Below are 15,667 nucleotides of genomic sequence, written 5' to 3'. Positions count from 1 at the left end.
TTTGTGTGAAATTATTTTATTGGTTCATTTAGCTTTTTACATTGCTGATTTCAGAAGCCATGTTCTTCATAGTTCAGCATCACTGATACTGTTGCTACTTTTTGGATGTTAGTTTTTTTTTAACCTTTTGATTTTTTTTTCACCCCCCCCCCCCCTTGTAGAATGGAAGAGTCTGCTGTATGTGGAGCACCATAGCTAAATGTCACCAGCATGACATTACTTTTTTTTATTTTAACATATGCAAATAATGTAATTAATTTGTACTGAGTCACAAAAACTGCACCCCACAGAAACTGCAGTGTACATATTCTCATTCCAAAGGTGGAATAATACATATTTGTTTGATGCTTACACTGTGCAGGTATGTGTCTGTGTGTGTGTGTGTCTCTCTCTCTCCCTCTCCTTCTCTCTCTGTACATTTATATTTGTTTGTATGTATACACACATACATGCTCATAAACAATATTAAATGTAACTTCATTTCTGGAGAAAAATTGTAATTTGATTGATTTTCTCCCCCCTTTAGCTTAGCAAAGCTGGAAGAAGAATTTGAAAAGAAATTCAACAGCCTCCCTCAATACAGTCCTGTTACCTTTGACCGGAAAAGTTCATCTGTTCCGAGGAAAAAGAGAAAGGTTGGAAGCAGCTCATCTGAACAACCAAAATCCAACAAAGGTAAATTACTGCAGTACATTTATAAATGATAACAACGCTGTGTCAAGCTCAGGAATTTATACTTTCTTACCTTGTTGTTATGTATGTGAAAAGTGTGGAGTCAAAGAAAATGTTTTTCTAGCACTGAAGTTAATTGGTTCTTACCTGGGTTAATTTATGCTGAAGTTTTCAGGCTGTACCCTTGTCTTTTCCTGATTTTCATGCTGAGTAGAACTGGTTAGAATGTTTACATGAAATAGTTTCCTCATGATGAGCAAATTTGTCAAAAACAGAAATATTTGTGAGGTAAGTGAATTTGACAAGTTTTCCTAGGGAAAAATTTGGAAAAAAATTGCAGATGATCAAAAAGTTACATCTTGACATTCTTCAAAGCATAGTTCTATGTGACTTTGCATTTAGATGTCGTTTTAGCCTCTGTAATTTAAAACAGAAGATATCAGAGGTATCTGAATGAAAAATGGAGTTTTTTCTCAAGTTTTTAACTATCCATCATAAATTTGGGCAAAAATGCTCTGGATCATAAATATCATTAAAGTAAACCAATTCGCTCCATTAATGAGGCTTTTAGAAGGAGAAACTCATGTCACATTTTGCTGTTTTATATATAGCCAGCCTGAGACACAGAAGTGAGAATGTGGTAGGGATAACTGAGACTGTGACGCTAATATCAATGCATAAATACAGTATAGAAGCATCACAAAATGAAGGAATGGCTTACCAATAGTTCTGCAGAGACAAAAGGATGCTCAAGACTTTTCATAACGTGAAAGTGGTTTGTTTTTCTGCTACTGTGGTAGCATTGCTGACTGATGAGTTTTCAGATCTAATATGTGTATTCAGCCAGGTGACCCTGGATTAAATCCATTTTGAATGCTTCCCAAATAATCACATTACAATATGCAGGACTGAGCATCTGTTCTCTTCTAGTGCATGCCAATTTTGGTATTGATTTTTGTATTTATGTAATTAGATGTGGAATAATCAGATTCTTGCAAAATTGGACTTGTGCTAATATCAACTGAGTCTTGACTTTACAACCTTTTCATTTTTTATGGTATATATTCAAGAGAAAATTTTTAATCAAAATGAATTAATTATTTTACAATATGATAATACAGTGGTTTACTAAGCAGCATCTATAGGAAACAACATCTATTCATCTAACATGAACTGGCAATAGAGGTTGTCATAGCAGCTTCCTGGATTTCTCACTGCTGTAGTACCTATTCAAGTGTCTATGTGTCTAAAAGTGTTGCAGGTCATTTTGTGAAGTCCTGAGTTGTTTGGGAATTGCATGGTCTAATGCTGCCTCAGGTCAGATAGCCTAGAGCTGAATTCTGCTTTTGGCTGGATTCATAAGTAAGGACTCATTTTTACCCGTGTTTGCATCACTGTCGAAAAGCTTTGGAGTATTTTCAGCCGTGTTTCAAAGGAGGGTCAGAAACATAACTGCCGGCATGTTGCAAGCCTGATATAAGTAGTTTTGGCACAGCCCGGTGGAGGAGGCCATGGCGCATTTGCCTCTAGCAGTCAGTAAGGGCTCTTTAAACTAAGGCAGCTGACTTTGCCTTGAAGCAGATGGGAAATAGTCACATGAACTTTTCCACCAACTGAGCTGTGGGGTTGCAACAAGCAGCCCCAGGGCAGAAATATCCAATAGTGACACTGATGTTTCTGCAGTGAACATCTAACCACAGGCCTGAACTAAATCCAGACTGAGATAGTGATATCTGTTCCTAATTTCGATGAATGCTGAATTCACTTAAGCTAGCTGGGCAAACTGTCAGCACACTTAGTCATCCCAACTCCTTGGAGGGTGAGGTTCAGCTCTCAAGATAAATGAAAAGCTTTCCAACAAATCATTTTTCTTTTGGAAAAGAATGATTTCTAAAAATACAAACATTCCGTGGCAATGGGTTGATTTTAATTTGTTTTATACCAGATTTTGTTAGGATACTTAAAATTAGGATGTGAGTTGTGGAACTGAAGCTACCTGAACCAACCTGAACCAAGCATGCTTACTAACTTAACAGGGAAACTGTTCCAGCTGAGCCAAACACTCATTAAGCTGAATTCCCAAAGTAATTTGTGGGGTACTGACAGGTTATTCAGCCTAGACATGCTGTTGGCTTTCCTGTGAACTGTGACATGTCCAAAGACGGCTAGAGGATACCAACCTCAAAAGGTGTCATGCACACGTGTACAAACTGGGCTTCTGTGAGTGTCGCAGAAAATGAAACATGGCAAGCAGGCATATTGTGCAAAACAATAGCAATTGGTTTGGGATGGTTCCATGTTTTTTGAATTGTCAGGTTTTTTTACATCATTAGAATTAAGCAAAAAGCCAAAGTGACATTTTTTTCTTGCAGCGTGATGAGTATGAACTGTGAAGGGGCAATATAGTCTCGTGGGTATGACTCAGAGTTGGTTTATGGGAGAGCTCAACCTCAGTGTGCTGCGCTCTGCATTTTGCTGTTGTGTGGAGCTATCTGTGCTGCTTTGCAGTTTCTTTGGGTTGTCTCGGGTTGTTCGGTCATGAGAAGAGGGGCTGCGATACTGAGGCATCCAGCACAAAGGGGGCCTTCTAGTGGCTGGGGCCTCTGGACGCACTTATTTTCCACTCAGTAATGGTCATAAGGGGTAGATTTAGTAAAGACTATTTGAAACCAAGCCCTGTTTTTCTTGAGTGAACATATGCAGAATCATAAACTTCCCATGCATTCGCAGTCCCCAGATGAGTACCTACTTTCCGCAGTCTTCAGATCAATACATTGTACTAAGAGGCTAATAAAAAAGATGGCCAGATCTTTTAACTAACCCAAGCAGACAGGATTATCAGGATATTTTTCAACTCCTCAGTGGAAAATCAGTGGATCAGTGTTCACTGAATCTTTCATCTATTGGCCTTGCCATGCCCAGCCCCCTCTTCTGCCAGTTCTTTTAACATAAAAACCCCTGAAGAACCCTGTAGCCTGAAAGCTCAGCTTCTGTGTAAGGCAAATTTGAACTTTCTCAGATGAGAGAGAAGTAACTTTTTCCTCAAAATATTCCAAATTGCCTAGTTCTGCTCCCAGTGAAATTAATGGGAATTTTTCCTCAATGGGACAAGCCTATAGCAGTTCTGCAAATCCCCCCCCAAAGTGTTTTTTACTGAGCGTATGCATATCCAGTAATAATGTAACAAAATGGCTGAAAAATACGGCTATTCTGAATTTGTACAGATGGCCTGCTCCAGCATTCACTGGAGCTGTGACTGACTTTTTTCTTCTTTCCAATGGTGTATGTGCCAAAATATCCAACCACACAGAAGACATCAGCCTGCAGTGAGTCACTAATTTGCTCATATGCAAAAATGAGCAACAGGCATAGTCATTATTTCTCTCTTGTACTGTGAAGAAATGCTCACTTGCACACTAACCACTTCACTTAAGCTTCCATTTTGGGGAGGTAAAGGGAGCGGAGTACCTAGCATGCTTTCATTTGGGAAAGGGAATGCCTCCATTTTTCTCTGTGGCCTCTAGGACTAGAAATAAAGCATCAGCTTAAAGCTAATGCTTCTTTGTGACATTCCTCTCGGTCTTAGCTTGTTTTTTGTTGACTCAGTTCTGAGCATTAAGCCTGTCTGGAGATTGTATGCCATAGTGTTTCAAAGATCGTGACCTAAAAATACAGCTTCTTCCTCCTGAGAGATTTAGAAATGCACAGACAAATGTTTGGCAAACCCCAGCTCCTCTGGGAGTTGTGGAGGTCAGGTCACAGCAACCCGACAGCCTCTCAGCGCAGAGATTTTAATAAGAGGAAATTCTTCCAAACCGGGAGGCTGAGCTGAGCTCCAGGTAAAAGRTATGTGAGCTTCAGCACTCGATCCATAGGGACTCTGTTAACTCATGTAAAATCAATGCTGTAGCTTTCTGGGAGGTGTATGTATTCCTCCTGGTTTTGTTGTGATAATGCCGAAATGCTATCTGTTTGGTCTGGCCTTTGAAAAATATGGAACTTTGGGGAGTAGAGGGAACATATTACCCAAATTTGGGAGAAATGCAGTTGCAGTTAGTGATGCAGACTCTATTCATCTTCTTGCCTGCTGCTTCCCTAAGCAGCTGCCTTGAACCAGGCTGAGTATTCCCAGAAGGAGGTTCCTGCTGCCATCAGTCACATTTTTTGCATGTACTGTACATTCTTCTCCTTAATTCCCCACATGCAGGGCTAGTTAGTGATGGAAAAATGCAGAGATATTTTGTAGACTTATCTTGATCTTGTGTTCTTAGCTTGTTACGGTCGTACCTCAGCAGCCAATGTATTTGTTTGGTTTGTTTTGAGGATAAGGAGCGGAGGAGGTCAGTATTTGGTCAGTACTTTTGGTGGACAGAATCCAGTTCCAAGTCAGGGGCTGCTGGGAAGGTCTCCCTCCTGTTAGGCTACAAGTTGTCATGGCACCTGCTGCGCACCTCATTTCTGGTGAAGTCCTGAAGTCCTGCTTACTGCTATATTTTTTGAAATAAGCATTTCAAGTGCAGTTTGCTTCTGAAAAGTAACTTCATAAGAAAGGCTTTGCAGTGTAGAGATTATGCATCGTTATTTCTTTGGTCTGTTATGTTTGTTGCTTTTGTATCACCGTTTACTCCATTAAGGGGTCAAAAGAGGGCCTTTTAATGGCCCGTACTACTGGCATATTTTGTGGTCTGCTGTCATCTAAGATGGCTTCTGGCAATTACTAGTAAAGACTCTGCTATCAAAGTAGGGGTGATACCATGAGCTCAGCACAACTTCACCTTCCTCTCTTTTATTTAGTATAAATCAGTTTATACTAAGTGCAGAAGTAAAAACTCCTTTTATTTCTGCACTTAGTATAAACTTATTTCTGGTCATCATAAAGGGCAAACCTAACTCTCATCTCCAAAAAGAAGAATGTCTTTAGAGTTTAAAAAACAAAGAAACAAACAAAAACCCTGGGTTTTGTATGGTTAAGTTTTCCTATGGTCAGCATTCTCCAAAATGCATTGTATGCCCTTAAACATGGGGAGCTGATGGGTTGAAGTACAGCCTGATGAAATCAATGGAAAGCCTCCAGAGGCCATCGTGGGGGTTAGGTCAGGTTTTGTACTTCCCCATGAAATGGCATTCTGTATTAATGGAAGGGGAGGTTGTATATATTACATACTATGACTGTTGTATTCTTTTTAAGACTGCTAATTAAAAGTGTGTATTATTAATATTGTCTGTAGGTTCATTCCAGTCTCAGAAAAAGAACTTATTCCACAAAATTGTCAGCAAATATAAGCACAAAAAGGAGAAGCTTAATGTTCCGGACACAGGTACTGGTGCATTACTCAGTTAAGGTTTTGGGCCACCTTCCCTCTGAATTCAGACTTGGGTAATGCTTCTGGACAGAGGCTACTCAGCTCTCTAGACTTTGATTGCTTTGGTCCCTTACTTCCCTGTCTGCTTTGGTTTCATCAGCTCCTGGGTCTAATTGATCATATTACCTTATTCCGATATGATGCTGCTTTGCTGTTAATTGATATCCCCCTCAATTACAGTTGCACTTCCCGTGCTCCAAATTCCTGGCAGCAGAGCTGACAAAGCAAGGACAGTTCTGCAATTGGCCCTGAACCCTTTTTATCTTCCATAGCTCCTAAGCCCTGTAGTGTTTTGGCTGCTCCTATCTCTGTCCCTTCTATATCAGAGACCATACTATTTATTCCTGTGCCAGGGCATTTGTCCATTTTCCCATGGCCTCTCTGCTGGAGTAGCACCTTCTCTGAGATTTCCCTCTGTCTGGAACTCAAGAGACTGCAGATGGACAGACTGTAACAGCCTGTTTCTGCACTACAACTCAAAAAGAGTCCTCCCATCCCCAAACCAACCCTCCGTTTCTTCACTAGCTTTTTCTGCCTGCTTCAGTTTGAAGAGAGCTTCTCCAGTTTTTAAATTCTCTCATGGGCTTGCTTTGCCCTCCATCCTGCTGCTGGCAGCTTTCCAAAGCCTTTTTCTTGTTTTATCATTCTAGTCCTGTATCTTCACACATTCACAACTCCCAGGGGAATTTTCAAGGGTACAGTATGTGCAGGACCATAGCTCAGCCTGTTTCCCAGAGCCTTTTTTGTTATGTTTTTACTTTCTGGTCATCATGCCCACGCTATTCAAATCAGGCCCAGGCTGGGATTTTTGCCCTTGCACAGTGGAGTTCCCTCCCACGTTGTCCCTGCGGTGTAGAAGAGCCTTTCTGGTTCTCCATACTTAGGTGGCTCCATGAATTTCTTCCCCCCGTTTTTTTTTTTTTTTTTTTTCTGTCGGTGTCTGTATCTTTCTAAGATAATAAAATGACAGTCCCCTTCTCCAGTTCCCCCAGTTATCTTTCTGCTTAATCCCTCTGCCTAAGGCTTGGTCATGTCACTTCCTCTCCTTTTCCCTCTGATGCTGTTTTGTATCCTCTGCAGTGTACTTGCACTGTTATCGTGCATAGGCTCTACCAGCTCTGCTGCATTCAGTGTAATTCAGTACAAATGTTTTGAAATGACTGGTGCTGTTTCATTGCATTTGTACAACAAATATACTGTGGGAGCTGCTCATGAGAAGTAACTATCTTGCTTCCCAGCTGGTTGTGAAAAAGGCATCATACGTTAATACAGGTCTTATTGCATGCCATTCAGATTATTGTGCCTGATTATTAAAAGGCTGCAGAGAGAAATTATTAAGAAAAATGTGTGTTAAAATTCTCATACGGGAAATGAAACAGAAAGCATTTAATACATGGTTGAGTAAAAAGTTTAAATATCTTGAAATGTGCAGCAATAAAGTGAAGCTGAACAAAATGTGAAAAACTCTGCTGAAAAGAAACCATCATCTTTTGATATAAAGTGTGCACTGTGATCAAAGGTTCAAGCCTGACAAGTGCTGAGCACCCTGACCTTCTTCCAGCACAACACAGAGGCATGTCCTTGGACATTAATCATGTGAGTAATGTCACTATGTCTAAACATTAAGGATATGCCTATGCATTTTGCTGGAGTAGGGCCAGTTTGCTACCTCCCAAGACTGAAGCAAACACCAGAGAAACTTGTACTTACCAGTCTTACAAAGCCCCCATAGGTATCTTCAAAGGAGAGACGGTGGATCTATACACTGGTGGAGAACTAAATTTTCTGTGGGTTAGAAATCCATCCTGGGACTGAAAGAGGTAAAGATCTGGGGTCCTGTCTGATCTAATGTACCATATGGTGATACTGAAAGTGGGGCATTTGTCAGCAAAGTGCCATGTGGGTATGGCCTTGGGCTGTCTCACCTTCAAGGTACTGCCTAAGTAACATCACAGTTTCATGATTACCTAGGCAGTACAGTCTCTGAATCCAGTGTCCCATATTCTCCAGCACTCAAGCTGGGAATTCTGGCATCTTCATTTGAATTCAAATATGGAAGCATTTACTGAGTCAAATACTAAAAGAAAAATGTCTAGTCCTTTTTGTGGTTCCTCTGTACTTTTGGTGAGTCACAGATCTGCCTGTGTGGTTTTGTGTTTTAAGGAATTAATTTTGCTGGAGGAGGGAGGGAGTTGGTTATTCTGGTAGCTGGACAGGAGATTCTTGGAGGGGTTGCTGTTAGCAGGAGTATTGCTTGGTTCATGTTTTGTCAGCTTGGAAAATGTGTGTTTTTGTGTGTGTGTTTTGAATGAAAACTTCAGCCCTGAAGACAAGTTGGTGCAGGAAAGGCAAATTTTACAATGATTGGATCATGTTGTCTAGAGCTATCTCTGCTTTGGGTATCTGAGTGAATTCGGGCTTTGTGCGACTGCATTGTACGCAGCATCACCAGTGCAAATTATGATATCATGAGTTTGCAAATGTTTACAGAAATATATCCCAGTAAAATAATGATGGACATGTCACAACCCCTGCTCCTCTTAGCAGAGAGTATACAGTAATAGAACTGAAAGTAGAGATATGTCGCATCCTTAGGCGAGGCTGACAAAAGCACAGCTGTGCCCATCAGCACTGATGTTTTTGTCTGCAGAGTTACACCACTCAGCTGAGCTTTTTTCTTCCACGCTAGTCAGGGTAGCTCCACTGATAAGGCTTTCTGGCGGGAAGCAATACTTAAAAAACAAGGAGAGTGTCACAGCCATTGGCTCCTCACGGGTGTGTGGTGAGCTGTGCTGTGTAGGCTGCATGGCAGAAGAACGCAGTGCTGAGGGCCCTTCCTGGGTTTGTGTAAGAACCAAATTCATTGCCAGTCTCTGTACCAGAAGGGGAGAAGAGAAGACGGGCGGATACACCAGCCCCACCACTAGCAGATGTGTAAGAGGCACTCAGCCCCTGTGGCTGGCAGAGCTCGCTACCTGCTACTAAGCTCTCCCACGCGCAGTGCTCTGTGCAGCCTCTGCATACTTGACTGAGCAAGAACAGAAAGTGCAGAAATTTAGCAGAATGACTTTTTTCCCCCCCTGCTAAGAAAGCCCTGTTGTGCCAGGGGCATGTAGCCCAAAGGAAGTCAGTGGCTCTGATGCCACCGTGCCTTTGGCATCCAGGCAGGACAAGGGTTAGGTCAGCACAGACTCTGCAGGTGGTGGCAATAGGGATGTGCATCAGAGCAACTCATCCAGGCAGCTGCTCCACACACCTGGTTTGATCATCTGCTTCTTGTCAGCCAGTGTCACTCGGTTTGTTAGTCCCCCCACTTTTGCTACAGCTTGGGGTGCTGTCTGATGAGCTGGGATTTCCCCCAGGCTGTAGGCCAGAGTTTGCTTGACTTCAGTTCCTTAGTGAGCTGTTCCCTAGGCACTGGTGAAGACAGGTGTTTGAAGCTTTGTTTTTCTGCCTTGCTAGACTTTCCCCTTTTTAACTTAATGAAACCATTAAACCATTACAGCTTCCCTTTCCTTCTTGATGCCTGCATGTTTTGACCCATGCGGCATTTGTTCTCCGCTAGACATGGTTAAACTCCTGCAGCCCTCTAGTAACTGATAGGCATTCCTGAAGAGATTGTTTTAAATGCCTGGTGTCTTATTGAGGTTCATTCGGAAAAGCTCATCCTCTTCCATGGTGTGCTGAGTCAGTTTAATTGATCTCATTTTTCATGTTCACAAAGGCAGATGATGGCTGTTCAGTCTTGAATGAGGCCAGCAGCTGATTCAGTGGGGTCTTGAACTCAGCATTTTCCACGTAGACCAGGCTCTGCAGTTTGAGTGCAGTTTTGACTCTAGTATGCCCTGAAGGCTGTTCCGTTTCACCCCAGCCTCGCTCAGCCTGACATTAGGAGAGCTGTGGGGTAAAGACACACTGCAATGCCCATTGCTCTAGCTCCTGAGAGCACCTTGGCTGTATCCCACTTCCCAGAAGAAGTGTATCCCAGAAGAAGCTGGGACCACTCTTCATTTCCTTATGCTTTGGATCCTTCCAGAGGAAATTCAGGTGCACAGAGGAAGCTTTGAGGCGCTCCAGTAGCTCCACTAATTGGGATAATAAGAGGAGCAGGTTTGCAGGGCACATTGCAGAGTGCCCATTTCCAGTGATAGGGACTCAGCTTTAGACACTGATCTTCAGCATTTAGTGCAAAAACAGAGCTGGCTCATAAAACAGTGAAAATAACCTGGGATTAATTGCTTCCTGCCATTTAAAAATYTGTTGTGTCTCTGTGTTTTAGGACTGAAAGGGGAAAATTTTCACAAGGAAAGAAGAAAGAACCTCATTATTTCAAGGCTTTTATGATTTAATGTTATAAGAAAATGGTGATGAACATTTCATTAGCAAAGAGAGGGCTTGCAAATGCTTTTTCTTCTCTCCAGCTTGCTTTGCTGTTTCTGCTTTAATTGTATGCCACTGTACACTGCAGCCTGAAAATCAGGGTTAGTGATCAAGTTCTATCTCCAGCTGCAAGCTTTATACAAATACTGGTAATTGATATAAATGAGAAATATCAGAGCAGTGAATCAGGTCTTTTAAATCCTCCCTTTTCCTCTCTCCATTGTTGGTTGCTTTTTTTTAATCAGTTTAAGGCTTAAGATACAGCTAAGCCAATTTCTCATCTGCTGTGTCAGATTTGTGTTTTGTTGAGTTGCAGCCTGCACTCTAAACTGGGTTCTTTCTTCCACTGTAGATTAGGGGAAATAAGACTACGTGTATTCAGCAGACCTCAGAGTAGGGTAAACTGTCCATGCTAACTGTAATCAAAACTCAGGAAAGCATCTGGCACAGAGCTCTAGATGATTTTTTTTTTTTTTTTTTTTGCAAAGTCACTTTTGTGACTGTGGCATAAGCATACCAAAAGGACAGTACTATGTGCTGGTTTTTTTGCAAAAGTAGCCTTTTACTTCTGCATGCACTACTCTCTTGTGGAAAGATAAGTACATAAATGTTTACAGGACTGAGCAGTAGCTGCAGAACCTCATTTCATTTCTAGACAGCATTCTCCTGAAAATTAGCTGAGCTCTACAAAGCTCTTCCACACAGGATGGTGTGGAAACAGAAGGGATATGAAATGGATTCAAATACATAGAGATGCAGATACATTATTAAAGAAGAATCCAGAGAAGAAAGCTTATGTTTTAGCCCCATCCTTTTTACACTGCAAAGTCGAGGCCTGGTCCTGGAAGGACTTCCATGTGGACTTGCCTTAGAAGCGTTCATTATGGAGCACTCACATGGATATTCCTTTGTCAGTGGAAGCAACGAGGTGCTGTCTCTCTTGAACGAAATGCCGGATGAGGACCCCTGTTAGCATCTAGCTTAGCTATATGGATGTTGAAGCATGGATTCTTTTCTCTGGCGTTTGGTGCAAAGGGTCTTCAGGGTGAAGCCTTTAGTCTTCCTCGGAGTCCCTGAAATACAATTTCCTCTGAGTTAGGTTTTATCTCTACTTGAATAATAACCCACAAAGAAGTCAGTGAAATGATTTCCTCATCCTGCCTCCCATTAGGACTGCTAGAATAACCAGGAGACCTGGGACTGAAGAAGAAAAATTCTCCTGAGGAGAGCACCTCTGCCCTTCACCACCCCCCAAACTCACGCACACACACACACTCTTCATCCCTCAGTCCATCCCTGTTCAGAGCTGTATGTGCAGCAGTGCAATGGGGAACTGGTAAAGAGCTTACGCTGGAGCTAAAGAAGAGAAGAAACGTAGAGGACTCTCTTAGGTCTCATTTCAGGGACTGAGAAACTTTAAAATATGGAGAGGGATTGCACTTACTGCATCCTGAGTTTGTCAGCCACCCTCTGTTATCTCTTAGTCAAACACCCAAATATGGTGTATGCCTTCAAATTAATCTATTGCAAAGACATTTTCATGTCTCCTTTCCCTTTCTTTTTTATAACTATTGCCTTTTTTTATTTTACCTTTTACATTTCTTTTAGCTTTGTTTATAGTTTCTTGGGCTTTTTAATGTCTGCAGTGTGAGAAAGAAAAGTTACAAAGGGAACTATCCAGTATCCTTAGTGTGATCAAGTTAACTGATCAAGTTAATTTCCAGTGACCTGCTGTAGCTTGTAATATATGACACATTTTATTAAAAACATAAATCAGATTTTTCTGTCACATGTTGTTTATTGTTTGAAATCTGACTTGCCGTGTCTTCAATATTTTTATTAAATCTAAAAAAAAAAGAATTATACTACTAAGATTAAAGCCATTATAAATTCAATCAAACTAGAATTAAACAGCACTGTCAAAGTAGAATCTAATTAGAGCAAATCTCCAAATCAGAATTAGCAAATACTGTTGGGTTAGAACCAGACCATTACAGTAATACATAGTCAATGCTTATAAATCCTCAAATAGGAAATCTAGAGAGAAAGCTGCCCTTTTAATTATGCATTCCCATTAAGACTCTTCTCTCAGTCAGTGCAGTAAGCTCATCTGAACATCTCACTATTAGCCAAATTACTGAGTTGCTTGMAAGTCACATTTACAGTCACTGACACTTCTACTTAATTGGACTGTTACGGGCAGATCTTTTCTTGTGATCTCTCCTCCTCTCTACAAAAATAAGCTCTAGAGCATAGCTCTGCTCTGCAAAGGTTAGCATCTATGGCTATACACTGAGATAAACTAATTAAAGCTGTATGCTTTTTTTCAAAATTAAGAACATGCACAAGTCCGAAAATGTTTTTATGAGAGAAGATATGAAGATAAATTAAGAGCATAGATGAATTAAATTTTGTAATGTTTCCAAGTGTTTTTATACATACGTACTAGATCTAATCATATGCTTATGCCGTAAATCATTAAAAGAAAAACAAGATCCTTCCCCACTTAAAACAAAAGATCAAAGGGGAAAAGATAACAAGATAAAAACGTGTTAGAGCTATTCTCTTCTCCCAGTCTTCATGCTTGCATAGTTTCAGTTAAGAAGCCAGCAGAAAACAGAGTTTTTATTAGCCATATCTTTGAATAGGAAGTTTGTTAAATCTACAAAACAAGCAATACATAAATATAAATATTATATAAAAATATAGAATAAAATGAAGAAGGGACTGGTTGGCTGCTTGTGCCCGGTTTGAAGGTGTTGGTGTTCCTGCGTCTAATGTAGATGTAGGAGTTTGCTCTCATTCAGTGCTTAACCCTTCTGAAAGAACAGTTGTTCACACTCCAGCTTGAGTTTTATGCATGTAATTTTTGCTTGTCCTACCTCCCACAAAGTCACTGACAAATGGGTCTTAGACATGTCTTGAAGACAAGAAGGATTGAAAGAATTTGTGGGGAAGAGAAGGCTAAAGGTAGACTCAGTAACAGCTGTCAAATATATAAAAGACAGGCAGGCACAAGGTATAACCTGACAGCTGGGAAAGGAAATAAGAAGTTGAAAATGCAGCAGGGGCGATTAGCTTTAGGTATTAGGAAAAATGATGTAATAGTTCAGGATGGCAATGCACTGGGAGAAAACGACCTGGGGACCTGGTGAAGATGCCGTCAGCGCTTCCAATTTCAAAACAGGTTAGACAAGCAATGGCTTGGGCATATCGTAGAGGGAGATGGACTAATAACTACTTGACACCTGTATTTTGTGTGATTCTGAGTGAAGTCCAGCCAGGTGGAAATCCCTTTGCGACACCTGTAGTTTCTTTCTAACCCTATCTTGCTGTAATCACAGGTGAGGTGGACCTCATAATATTTTATCACAGAAGGAAAAAAAATGTCCTAGATTCTGAATTTGTGGACAAATGATATCCTATGGTATCAGCAGTATGGATCATTGAATCAATGAGAATTACACACAGTTGGTAACCATACACTGATTTCAGACTTTGAAGACCTAAATACATTTTGTGATTCCTGTCTGACCAATTTCTTCATGAACATGAGTTAAGTCACTGTCTAGTCAGGTGAAAATTTGTGACTGTGTTCCAGTTCAGGGTGGAAAGCTGCTTGGAAACGCCAACACTGGTACTGTTTAAGAAGATTCAAACTGTTCCTTTCTCACTTTCTGACTTCATGTAGGCAGTATTTATGTCACAGTATTTTATTCTGTGCTTACTTTCTTTTTTTGACATTCTTGTCTTCAGCTGTAATCTAGTTCTGCTTTATATTTCCTGCCTTTTTGGTCTTTTTTTTCAAGATTGTTGTTCTGTAAAAGGCAGCATTTCTGTCTGCTTGGCGGAGACAACATAGAGAGAAGACTGAGAGTTAGTCAGGAATTCCTGAATTCTACTTGTGAGTCTGTCTGTGACCTAAAATAAGCTTACGTGAGGACTGTAGCCTTTACTTTTCCTAACTGCATTTTGTCCCCCAGCCACTGGTTGGCATCTCCAGTTGCAGAGTGTTTATGCAGATTGGTTGAAACCCTGGTCCCACTGAAATGCTGCTGCCTGTCTCACAATTTCTTTTGCAAATATGAGAAACTTGAACCTCCTAGGAAATCTTCAGGAGCTGATGGTACTATTCCCCTGCAAACCCCTGCAGCATTCAGTTCATATCTTGCCATGGGTTATGCTCTGAATAGCTGTGAGGGAAGGCTTAGTGTATTACACAGATGGACACAAAATGGTAAATGAGCAAAGCTAGCAGCTGAATTATTCTACATTTAAAACTCCATTGTTGTCCTTTTTCAGCCATACTCTCAGAAGACAAAAATTCTAGTGAGCCTGCCTGGAAGAATAAAATTTCTATATCTGCCCTAAACACTCCAGAGCCAGCAATGATGCATGAACCCTTAGTTGGCAGCCAGAAGAGGAAAGCAAGGAAAACTAAGATCACACATCTTGTCCGAACAGCCGATGGTCGAGTGTCACCAGCAGGAGGGACATTAGGTAAGGAAATTGGAGTTTAAATTTTGTTAAAACTGAGTTGTTGGGCATGGTATTGGAGCATAAGCAAGCTATCAGGGAAGTACTTCTAAGTCGGCTTGGTTTCAGACCTGCTTTAGAAAGGTCATTCTGTAAAATGCAGATATCAATCAACTGGGAAATCAGTTAGTCCAAAATGGTCGACTTCTTTTGTTTTAATGCCCAAATCTGTCTAACTTCTCTGGATTTCTCTTTAAGAACTGAGAGCTGGGTGCAGAGGGAAGTGGAAAGAACACTTGTTCATAGTGAGGACAGCTGAACACTGGAACAGGTTGCCCAGAGAGGTGGTTGAGTCTCCGTCATTGGGGATACTCAAAAACCAACTGGACACAGTCCTGGACAACCTGCTCTAGCTGGCCTTGCTTGGGCAGGGAGTTGGACCAGATGATCTCCAGAGGTCATTTCCAACCCCAACTGCTCTATGATTCTGTGAAGACAGTTACCCTTCATAACTTATTTTTGCTTCCAACCCAGCAAAGAAATTACACTGTGCCTAGTTATAGGACATAAAAACATGCTCCATAATGTGGCAGTCAATGCCACATACTGTGCTGGAATCCTCAGCAGTTAAGATTATCTTTCAGGACTTCTGTATCTAAAATGCACACAAAAACGCGCACTCTTTTGCCTGAGCTAAAAGATCAAACTCAGTTGAATCCAAATTCAGTCAACTGATTCATAAACCTCAGTGTTCTTCTGTCGATAGCTCAGGTCAC

General features: G+C 41.1%; 1 protein-coding gene across 5 annotated transcripts in view; it reads left to right on the top strand.

The window, feature by feature from the left end:
* BBX (BBX, HMG-box containing) overlaps nt 1-15,667 on the top strand; it is a 143,328-nt gene that overhangs the window by 118,374 nt on the left and 9,287 nt on the right. For 4 of the 5 annotated variants that reach the window (XM_026058346.1, XM_026058349.1, XM_026058347.1 and 1 more), the window contains 3 exons: nt 527-675; nt 5,901-5,990; nt 14,718-14,915. In XM_026058346.1, coding sequence (XP_025914131.1) covers nt 527-675; nt 5,901-5,990; nt 14,718-14,915 — 437 coding nt within the window. The remainder of the gene's footprint in view (nt 1-526; nt 676-5,900; nt 5,991-14,717; nt 14,916-15,667) is intronic. The other variant, XM_026058348.1, reaches the window with a different exon arrangement.

This window comes from Apteryx rowi, unplaced genomic scaffold (genome assembly GCF_003343035.1).
Source record: "Apteryx rowi isolate R43461 unplaced genomic scaffold, aptRow1 scaffold_146, whole genome shotgun sequence".
Taxonomy (NCBI): Eukaryota; Metazoa; Chordata; class Aves; order Apterygiformes; family Apterygidae; genus Apteryx; species Apteryx rowi.
Note: the sequence above shows the minus strand (reverse complement) of the source record. Positions and strands in the feature narration are given on the sequence as shown.